The sequence below is a fragment of the Notothenia rossii genome, assembly GCF_949606895.1.
Source record: "Notothenia rossii genome assembly, chromosome: 9".
NCBI classification, from domain to species: Eukaryota; Metazoa; Chordata; class Actinopteri; order Perciformes; family Nototheniidae; genus Notothenia; species Notothenia rossii.
The window spans coordinates 56,289,597-56,301,219 of NC_136907.1; the positions used below are offsets into that span (position 1 = coordinate 56,289,597).

The following is an 11,623-nucleotide window of genomic DNA, read 5'->3' on the forward strand; positions in this document are numbered from 1 at the left end:
AGTTAGTTTCTAGATTCATTACCCAGTTGTGTCTTTCTACTTGCCCCGTTCAATTGGGCGATAGATTCCTGCAGGCAAAGAATATGCGTATTTCATGGAACAAGAGAGAACGCGTATTTTAAGTTGAACTATACTCTATCTCTTAGTAGTACCAAAAAAGCACCAAAAAGGTCACTAAAATAAACAAATGTCACAGGAACTTTAAAGCGTCTTCAAATGACACAACTTAAGTTTAGCTGACTCTTTGAGTCACAATCTCCCCTCCCTTTATCTCCTTTAACATTCACTCTGTTGGCCTGTTCCCGTCTTAATGGAACAATGAGCAGCATTACCAGCAGCGGCTCATCCTTGTGATCCTGTCTCCCCGGGGTCCCGGTCCCCTTCCAGTGGTGTGTGAATGTAGGTCGACTGCACTGTGATTTGGCGGGGCTTCCGTTTGTTTGGATCAGGAGTTCATGTTGAGAGGAATAATCGTCTCAGGCACTTGAGCATGTTTACAGGTGTAGCAAACAAGAACTAGAGGTTCCTTTCTTAAAATAGTCTCTCATTTATGATGATAAACAGCCAGCCCGAAACAATTTAAAGATGCTACAGTTAGGAGAGCGCTGACTCGTAAAGTCTATTGAAGTGACATTTTTGAAAGTTAGAAAATAGATTTTGTTCTGCTTGGTTTAGGTGAATGTAGACAACATTTAAAAACTACATGTAAAGTAAATGATATGCATGAGACAAATATAAATGCCATATTTATATTATTTTTCTAAACAAGGCTTATTTGGTCATTTATTTCCTCACTTTCATGTAATAAGTTAATTTCATTCAAGAGCTATTTTCTTCTGGTAACTGATTATTTTCAAGTAAATAAAAAGAAAATCCCAAATATATTTTGTCTTTATGAGGCCCAACGTTTCAACCATGGCTGTTTATAACTTCCGTAGAAGCTGCAGAAACACGTCAGTCCACTCTGTTCTCAAGAACGCTATATCTAAGGAATGCGTTAAGGGAATAATTCCAAATTTGGCACAGACGTTTACTTAGATTCAAGGACAAATTGAGTATATTGTGGCGGTCAGAGGTCACTGTGACCTAAAACAACACTTTCTTTTGGCAATAACTCAACAGTTCATACACTAATAAGGACACACTTCAATTTACTCTTCTGTAAAGGCACCATCAATGAACCAACTCCTAATATGTGCATTAAAGTTGTGGATGGAAATGCACATAAGTATTTTATTATGGACTTTCTGGAAAATTCTGTCAAGATTAGTATTACATTTCAACTGAATCTTAACTATTGTGTTGCTGTGGTTTCTCAACACCAAAGCAAATTAATTGTATGGCAAACCTACTAAGCAAAAAAAACCAAATCTGATTTTGATTCCGATTCAACAGGGACAGAAATATTTTTGACAAGGTGGGGAATTTTCATTTTCAGTTTTTGTGTTGGGGACCTGATGACAATTGTAAAGGCTAAACAAAGAAGTTCAATAGAAAACGTAACTTAAACTAAAACTGCCTCTGGGGAAGCAGAAAGCAAATCCTAACTCAGGTGAATAGTCAATGTCCAGGCAAGAACGTTGTGTTTGTTTGTTTATTCTCTTGTATTCCAATAATACACATATACAGAACAATGGTTTTACCGATGCCTTTCCTGTGGCTCTCCTTTAGCATATGTTCCCTAGAAAAAAACATATGTTCGTCTGGTGCGCCAAATGCATCACCACCTGTCTCAAATATATAATAATCACCTGGTGCCCAAATAACTGAGTTCCCAAAACCGCCTTCAAAATAAAATCATAAAGAATTACTTTAATTAACTTAAATAATTACACTAGATAATAGTACATTTATTAGAAACAAAACAGCTAGAAAATATATATATTAACCATTTAATAACAAATTAATGTATAGCTCCAACAAGAATGACAGTACTATCTTATGTACTATGCTATACACATATAAAGAAGCTACCTGGTTAGCTTAACTTAACGATTAGGAACTAAATACAATTTAAATAATTCTACCTACCAGAACATCTAAAGCTCATTTAACATGTTAGACCTTGTTTGTTTAATGTGTGTGCTTCTTCTTGATTACTTTACATTATCCATGCAGGGACTTACATTGATATTTGACTTTCTCTGAGATTAACTATAACATGACATCTTGTGTTTTTCATGCAAAAGAGTTCCTAAAGCATCATTTGACATTTTCCACAGGATCTATTGCCTCCCCTGGTTTGACATCCTCACTTTGTCAGGTTGTTGTTCTCAGACCAGACGTTGCTGTACAATTTATCACAACATTCACTCCAGGCACAATTTCAAATTGCAGGAGGCTGCCCTTTTTTCTCCGGGAGAAAGATGTTTCAGACAGCTTCCTGAGCAGATTTCTTTTTATGTTATGCAGAATCTGTGGCCTGTAAACAATGTGTTTTCAGGAGGGAAAATCATTGATTTTACTCAATTGCACGCAGGCATTTTCTAAGCATCTTTCAGAAACTCTGTTATATTTCAGCCCATATCTCAAATGCAATATTGAGTACAAATAAATAGCAATAGGCCTGCGATTCTTATTCTTTGTCAGCACGCTCCTTGTTCCAAATGGATCAACAGACGCCGATACATTTATCTCCTCGTCTGCATTTCCATCCGCTCATGCTTTTATCCGTCCATTTATTCACTCGTGTGTCTCAGCGAGCTGCGTTTTCATCTGAGAAAGAACAAAAAAGGGAAAGAGAAAGGGGCAGAGTGTTTGGAGCCTTATCCCTCTGACACAGTGGGTCACTCTGATCCCTGGAACACAATAGAGCCGGCCTCCTGCACCCTTGGGTCAGGCAGCAAAGAATACCCATAATGCAGCATGTCTGTGACTGGTGGAATCCCCTGTGGCCGTACTTGTCCAGCTTGTAGAGGGCTGTGCCAGACACGGGATGCCAGGCAGCGGCCTATAATGCCAACTTATGGAACATTGGCACCAACAGCACACATTATTCTCTCTTTCAACCTGCCTTATGGGCAGTGAGGGATGTTTCTGTGACTTGAGTTGACATAGACGTCAGCCGGTTTGGGGAAAGTGCCCTTCAGGTCTATAATTTACTGCATACGCTCTGTGGCATTGTTGAGATTCGAGTTATTCAGCACAACCATGCTTGTCAAACCAACAATAACATGGCAGTGCAGCTCATGGTAGCTTAGATAAGACTGATACAATAACAGTTGTCAACCAAGTAATAAGTCCCATGATGATGCTCCCTAAATAAAAGAACAACACACACACACACACTGCTGTTTGTCTCCCCCGAGCTCCCATCATCTCCTCAAAACAGCTCTGATGAAGGAAAACTGGGAATTTACCAACAGGAATATAAAAGAACAATTACATCTCAAGATTTCCCTGAATAATTGAAGTCATTGTTTGTGGGACTCTGCGTGAACATGTGTGTTTGAAAGGAACCAGGCAATCCCTCAGAAACAACACAACTGTGCTAGATTTTTGGCCTCAAAGTGGAGGTTTTGAATTTTTTTTTTTAAACTCATAAAAAACAGCATTTAGGTTTTTCAACTGGGTCGTGTTGTGGTGGGAAGCTCCACAGCGCCACACTTTGGTGAAAACAAAGCAGGACACAGACAGGCTGATTTTCCCCCCTTCTTTTATTTAAAATATACAGGAAGCTTTTACACCCCACATCAAGCATACACTTTGGCAGCGATGGCAGCTCACACAAACACGAGAGCGGGAAGCATATTCATTCTTTAGGATGAAAAGTATAAAGCGTGCAAATACAGTATTTGAAAATACTCCTGGAGATAAAACATCATTCGTTTCAGTGCCTTCAAGTAATAAAAAGTCACAATTTGGTTGCCCTAATCTTAATCAGTGGTCTAAACCTAATGCGGTGTAGGCTTCAGAGGGAAGCCCCATCGCCCCCGGGTATATTTACTGTCTGCACTCGCTGCCATCAGGGGACCACTAGTCTCGCCACATATGGGCATGTGATGTGTGTGTGTGTCCCACTGGGTGTTTATATGACTGTTATGTAACAGTACATTGGGGTATATATTCTTAGCTCTTAACTCTTTAAATACTCCAGGGAAACTCTTGGAGTAATACATAATTCCACCTGTCCACACACCCGACCTATAAATAAAAAATGTAGAAAGAAAAAAAACGCAACACATCCTAGTCAAGATTGTTGACTCTTGCACACAAACATTTGTCCTTAAGCAAACAAGGGAATGATCGCTCGCTGCGATGGTCATCTCTAACCGACATTCTTGGTCTTAATGCGTCTTAAGACGGCTTGAATCGCAAACTAAGGCACTCAATTTGAAGACCACTTTTAAAGTGTAGAAAACCCTTGTGGTATTCGAGACATAGTTTAAAGCAGTTTCGTACACAAGATTTAAGTGGCCGTTTTCAAATGTAAATGCACGGTTAAGCTTAATGTAGCGTGTGGATGAGCTAAAACACGAGTGTCTTCCACACTTGCTGCAGGCTTCAGGAGACATGTAGCCCAAACAGGAATCAGACAAAATCTCAAACCGCCTCTCTCATATGGGGTCTACATCACCACCCCTTTCAGCAGGTCCATAAAGGATCCATCCCAATCCAAGCCTTCTCCGATTTTGGTCCTCTCAGCTCGTGTCTGAGCGTGAGCACATCCTCGTCTCTTATTGACCGCCTCGTTTCGCCGGTCACACGTCGATCTTCTTCAGCTGTTCATAAGAGAGGAAGAACTGGATAGAGAGTGAAGGAGAAAAGTGATTTTTTTGTTGCCATGTGTTGGAAGCCTGCCTTGTTACCGCTCCTTGTTACCTCAGACTGCTCAGCTGGAACAGGTCAATAATCTCATTACATTTTTCAGGCCTGGTTGGAGCACGATGACGACTTCTCTTCCCTCATGTAACTCTTTGGCCTTCGCTGAAAGACTTTCATAGAGTTCCCTCCCCACTCATTTTTCTCCTACCCCACCATTAAGCCCCCCCCTGAGTCCTCTCTAACCTCGGGCAGTGGGGTACCAAGGCTTAAAAAGTTACTTAAAAGAGTTAGCTTGCATTCTTACACTGGCGCATGGCTTTTAATGCCATACTTTACCATATGCGTAACAGAATTATCAAATTCCCCGCTCTGATTTCCTCAGCTTTACAGATATTGCATCATAGAGGCTAAATGTAAACAGAGTGGTGCACTAATGAGATGGTTAAAGGATACAATGATGTTCCACGGTCCCAGGCGGAGCCAGTTGGGAAAGAAGCCCTTGTACAGGGCCAAGAAGCCCTCGGAGCGCCACGTCTGAAATAAGGGAAAAACAAACAGTTTAAAAACCCATTTCATCTCATTATCCTCTGATGATCACTCCAATGTCCTCTCCGGGCTTTTTCTTTTAACTGGGACCTTGAAATCGGTGACATTAAGGGCTGATCTAGATATTCTTAATGACTACATTATAAAATATTCATTCAGAATGCAAAACTCAAACAAACACTCAAAGGCACTTCTTCATAGCAACAGGACAGTGTTTCTAAGAATCTAGTTGATGTCAAAGAATCTAATAAGTTTTATGCTGGCTGTTTTAAAAAAGGAAAACTTCTACATGGTCATTCACAGATGGAAGTAATGTAGATGACTTTAAAGACAGTCTTTGCCCATTAATGCAAAGACCAGCGAGCGTCCCCAAAAGGCCAAACTAACTTTTTAAAAGCCAGAAAAGAAACACCAACTATCTATTCCCTGTCTGCATTCAGTACGGCTCTGAGCTACAAAGAAGGCTGGAGTCCTTGAACAAAGCTGGTGTTTGTGGTTAGTTAGCTAGTCTTGCTGTTATTACATGCCTGTAACAGCAAGAGTTTCTTTAATCTAAATGGTTTAAGTCAGTTGAGCAAGTTATGGGGAGTTAATGTTGTCTCTAGGTCATAACCAGCCTTTGTAGTGATTTGCATCACATGAAATATGAACGCCATAGTCACCTTATAGATTGATGAAAATAGGGCGTTTTCAATATGAAAGAAGATCACAGTTGTGCATAACTGCGTTAATGTTGATTCCTCTTCTAATATTAATTCACCATGGATTATTTAAGAACAATATGCCTAATTGTTTTTGTCACGTTTTTTACTTGAGTACAGTATTTGGGTATATGTACTTTGTTACTTTCCAACACTGTCAGACGATTAGAAATATTCCATTTGCCCAAAACCGCTGTAACGTTTTTCAGCATGGCTCTCACTTGTACTGACTGCAGTGGGAGTTGCTACAGCAGCTATCAGAGGTAGCTGTGAAGTGAAGTTGAAGTTAAGCAGCAGGAAGTGAGAGAGAGGGACCGTGGGGAGAGGTAGTCAGGTCATTCTTTGTGGTCTGATAACAGAGAGTTTTTTCCCAAGCTAGAGTAGATGTCATATTATTTCAGAGCTGTTAACATGGGGATCGCAAATTCTCTTTATACAGCCATGACGTAGTTTCACAGAGCTACGTTGATGTGGAAGTGGTCGTGGTTAAATGTCAACTGGGTTGGAAAATGATAGACGCGCCCTGGTACCTTTACACATTTTTTTTAAAATAATAAATAGCCTTCTACATTGCTTCCTAATAAACAATCATTTGGTAACTTTAGAGGTAATTGTGAGTGAGCTCTGAATATTTTGGCATTCAGTTAACAAAATATTGTTGTATTGAGACCTCACTCCTGAAATGAGTCAACCCAGTGTTAAGACTGTAGGGGCAGAATTTAACTAGTTTTTTTTAGAACAGGAGGTATTATCTCAGTCTTTAAAGCCTCTTTCAGAGCCACAGGAGGCATTATGCAATGAGCTAAAAAGTATTGCCCATAAGGAAAAAACTGATGTCATTTGTAAAGTGTTCCTTTCAAATGTCCTCTAATCTGAATGTGGTGACTGACCTGCAGTATACACGCCAGTGTCCCCTGGTACAGAAACACTCCTCTCTGGTTCATTATGCGTGTCCGAACTACGTCCACTGGGTTGGAGGCCAGAGCTCCCGCCAAGCCGCACGTAAAGCTGGAGCTGTGGGACCACAAGACACAGGTTCTAATTAGCATCTTTAGACTTTTTAATGTAGTCCTTTATTTTAATATTTAGCCATTGCTGCGATGTGTGTGCTGCAGCCACTAATGTAACAAAAATGAAATGCTGCAAAGATGAGAAATTAAAGTTAATTTAATCACTGATTTAATAATAAAGATTAATAATAAACAAGTAGAATTGAAGCATCGCCCATTAGCAAACTGCATTAAGAGATGGCCGGTAGTACAAGGTACAACACATGTGCTGCTTCATGGGTGAGTTCAAAGTGTTCTAATGTTCCCATTTGTAATGTCTTCATAGAAACAGGAATCAACTGGCCTTAGTCATGTATTCAAAAACAATCATTCAACATTGCGGCAAAGTGAAGCATTAATACAACTTAATTTAACTACATTGTGGGACAGCATTACAGTCAATAGGAAGAAAAAAGCCCTTATGGATATGTTCAGGTAGATTCTGACCAGGCGGAAAACCTCTATTTTCATTGTAGTTATTTCCTATGCCAAGCACACAAATAAGATTCTGACATTAAACATTTGCAATTAACCCTACAGTAAGACCATTAAAACCTTTCTCTTTTTATATCTCAAGACAATTCAATTTAAGACTTTTTAAAAGACCTGAGGAAACCCAGAATTGAGCATTGAGAAACTTGCAAAAACAAACAGAATGTTTTGCTGCTTAGTTGCAAGTACAAAGACACAAACAGGGGTGTGTTTTCCACTTCAAGATATTGAAAAGTGTCTTGGCCTCAGAGTGATAAAAATTAGAGGCAGGAGAAACTCCAGAGGCAAACTTACACAAAGTGTGTGTACACGTTGTCCCCCATGTGCCCCGACAGGATCAGATGCTTTTTGGTGATGTCATAGACCGGGAGCTCCACTCCAACCACGATGGCCGCTCGTTGAGCCGTTAGAGAGACGCCCTGAAGCAGAGAGAGAGAGAGGGAGTGACTCGAGTGCTAAAGAGCAGTGCTACCTGTAACCCGTGGAAACCGAGCCCGTTTAGAATTGCAAATTGAGCAATTCAGACTCTCTGTACCTTCCACAGTCCTTTCGTTCCCTCCTGCTGGTAGATGTTGAGGAAGTTGCCCATCATGCTTCCCTGGATCAGGCGGCCCTGCGCCTGCATGCGGATCTGGAAGATAAGAGAGGTTGGGTCAATAAACTTGCTAGAGACAATGAAAGTACACAACCAGAGTGGAATGCTGAAGGCCAACCACGCCAAATACAGGGGTGTTTGAATCTGGGAAATGAAAAGGCAAAAGGTTAAGCAGGGATTTCTGCCAAGCCCAATGTCCTAAAGTATTGTCTTTCTGCTTATTTCCAGGAATTCTCCCTGATCAAGTTTTTTTTGTGACGTGTGTTTGCAGACCAGCTTCGGTTTGTCTGTGTGTCTTGCTGCATAATGACTTGGTGGTCGCAGCCAAAAAAACACCATGATGGAAACGCAATGTGCCAGACCTGAAGGCACTTCCATTAGACCGTTAACCCTCTAAAAAACAAGCAATCTGCACTGGACATTATGCCTAACGGGGCATGGTGAGGGCCGGTCGAAACACTACGAGTACAGATAAGCATGTGCACACTCATATCGTTTACAGAACACTATGTTAAGCCCCGGAGGCTTCAGTCTATAAATAATCCACAAGTTGGCTCTTGGTAGTGCTATGATGCCCTTTAACATAATCGGCATGCTACCGTCAGACCACAAGGAGTTTATTTTTATTAAAACATTACTGATGTTAGGGATGGGGTGTACATTTATTTTGTTTAAAGAAACAAAAACAATCTAAAGATCCGCAATTTTGCTGATTGACCTGAAATTTGAAATTTGTTACAAAGATTACAGAAAAAAGTTGTATTTATGTAGCATTATTAATTTTCTGTATAACTTGAACTAGCTATTATAAAAGTCCCGTATAATATAACAAATATTAAGATCATTGTTATGTTGTTGTGCAAGTTTAGCATACATAAACGTAACTTTTGTCTTTAATTTGCCTTTGCGTGTTATCAGTAAGTATAACTTTTTCAAATATAAAACTCCATTATCCAACTCACACTACTCAATAATCTGTCACACAGTCCTTATTAGCACAATGCAAACTAAAGTAGAACCTGAAATAAGCACCCCAATGGACTGTGTCAGTGATTGTTTGTAGACTATTTTGATTGAATTGTGAAATTCTAAAAGTTTCATTACATTACATTTCACACCCATAATAACTGTATCACAGTCATGCTCAAGGCTGCACAGGGTATCAAAGCTGTTTGTATAGCTTCACACCAAGAAGCTCGGTTTTTAGTTAGAAGATTTACCACAAGCCTTGAGGCATCTTTAGGAGATTACCATACCTGCTCTACTGCTTTTGGAGAAAGACTCACAACGACAAGGAGATAAAACAGAATCTTGCAGTTGATTTGTGCAAATAGCTACCTTTAGCACATCAGTGGGGTTAGCGATGGTGGAGGAGACGACTCCAGCGAGAACCCCACACACCACATTAGTCAGCAATGTCTCATCTGAAAGAGGAGAAGAGTGGGAGGCAGACTGTGTGAACAAACACTTTTCAGACCATGCAAATAGTGTTTTAAAGTAGCAAAAACGGAAGCCTAATTATGAAAAAAGAGACAAACTTAAATAGGCCATATGCATATGTCGACGGGGGCAGGTAACCCGCCTGTCAACATTTTTGCAGAAGTGTTTATTTATGTGTAAAAAGGAGAAAGTGGGACTTACCCTCCGGTCTGTCAACCAGCAGCCGCTTTAAACTCTGATATGTGCCAATTTTTATAGTCCCATAGGAGGCCTGGCGCAGCATAGCAGGAGCTAGTCTGTAAAAGTTAAATCAAGGTTTTTAATATCCTAGCTCACAATAACTCAGAAGGCTTTACAGGCATAATACTGTGGTACAAAACCCAGAAAAAGACATTAAACAGCATATAGGAAGAAAAAAACACAAGAGTGTCAGCATATAAGGAATACATATAAAGCTGTGACACAGATATAACCCCCCTTCTTTGGGTTGAGTTAATGTAGGTGGGATTAAAGCTGTTGCAAAAAGAAGAGGAAGTGCACAAAAATGAGGAAGTGTGACCATTTAGAAGGTATGCTGCACAGACTACGACTGTAAACAAAGAGTATCTCCAGTTGTATGTAGTGAGTACAACTGGGATAGTACTATAGACATACAACAAAGCATGCATCCAGCATACTGACCCTGAATACAGAGCCCGGGGCCCCTCCTCTCTTGCTATCCTCACTATCGCATGGAGCATGCCTCTGTACCGGATCTCTCGGTATTTGCTGCCTACTTGGCCTTGGACTTGAAGACGTGTCTTCGCTAGGTCGATTGGGAAGGTCCCTGCAACACAAAACATGTCATACTTCTGTAAATTACACCAGAGGGTTACATAATTAAAAGTGAGCCGCGCCATTCGGCCTCCTCTCCGCTCGCCACTCACCGCATTCCGCCGTCACAGAAGCCAGCCCGCCGAACACAAAGGGCTTCCAGCTGCCGTTAGACATTTCCTCCTGCCCTGTACCGAATCACAGAGGAAACCACCCGGCGATCGTGGGGATAAATGTTTTAAGTCTGCAGCCAATGCCTCGGAGGTGCAGCTGCGTTTACAATCCCTACCGGTGTTTCAGTGCCTCCCCTTCGTGCTCCCTCCCTTCTGATCTGCTGCCTGTCTCGCCGGTCTTGATATAAGCCACGCCCACCGTCTTAATGATCCCCGCCCACTGTCTGTTGCTAAGCAACTAGACCAGACAAGAAACGAGCCACATCAAAACCAATGTTGCTCTTTGACTTTTGATTGCAAATATCCCAAGTAAAAAACATAGTATTATATTGTTAGACAAATTACACTTTGGAAATGCGACAATTGGGTTTTCCTAGATAAATGAAGAACCTGTAACTATGTGTAGGCCTACATCTATTTCCTAGTTGCTATATATTCCACTAACCCCAGTTAAAATGACATTGAATTCAATTGATGGATTTTGAAATGTCCTGTTGCATCTTTTACTTGAAAGAACGACTTCTCTGTTTTTTAGTTAAAATTCCATCATGCTTGATTGAGGATATTAAAGCTATAGCCTACACCTTGTCACAAGTAATTCGAAAGCAAAATTGTTTGGTATATATTTTGAAAATCCTCCGTGATTTATTTGGCTTTGTAAAAAACGACATTAGCATGAAGAAAAAGGCAACTAAATATGGGATTAAAGCCTAGTATCTATATGTTATAGCTTGACATTCTCTATCATTACTGGGATTGAAGTTATTCGTAAATAATAAGGTTATCTATATTATAATGTTTACGATTGCAAAAAGACCAACAACGTATGGCATTGAGTTTGAAATTTAAATAGGAATGTGTCCTTTGAACGCTCACATGTAAGAAGTGGTTAATTCATCGGCTAGCAGAAATAGATGAAAAATAGTTCAGCAAAGATGTGTCTTGCATTAAGAGAACCACACTAGCAATGTAGCTCTATATTTTCTAGCTTGCTTGTAAGCCTGAATGATTACATTTACATTTAAAGAGCAGTGGCCAGATTTAATGACT

General features: G+C 40.3%; 1 protein-coding gene across 1 annotated transcript; it reads right to left on the minus strand.

Annotated features, from left to right (window-relative positions):
- Positions 1-3,638: 3,638 nt before the first annotated feature.
- Positions 3,639-10,738, minus strand: LOC307017618 (kidney mitochondrial carrier protein 1-like). Its single transcript, XM_079647254.1, has 9 exons — positions 10,514-10,738; positions 10,269-10,413; positions 9,789-9,883; positions 9,486-9,571; positions 8,088-8,183; positions 7,847-7,971; positions 6,902-7,025; positions 5,218-5,298; positions 3,639-4,742 (listed from the first exon to the last, which is right to left on the minus strand). The coding sequence occupies exons 1-9, from the start codon at positions 10,575-10,577 to the stop codon at positions 4,701-4,703; spliced, it is 858 nt and encodes a 285-aa protein (XP_079503380.1). The 5' UTR covers positions 10,578-10,738; the 3' UTR covers positions 3,639-4,700.
- Positions 10,739-11,623: the final 885 nt, after the last annotated feature.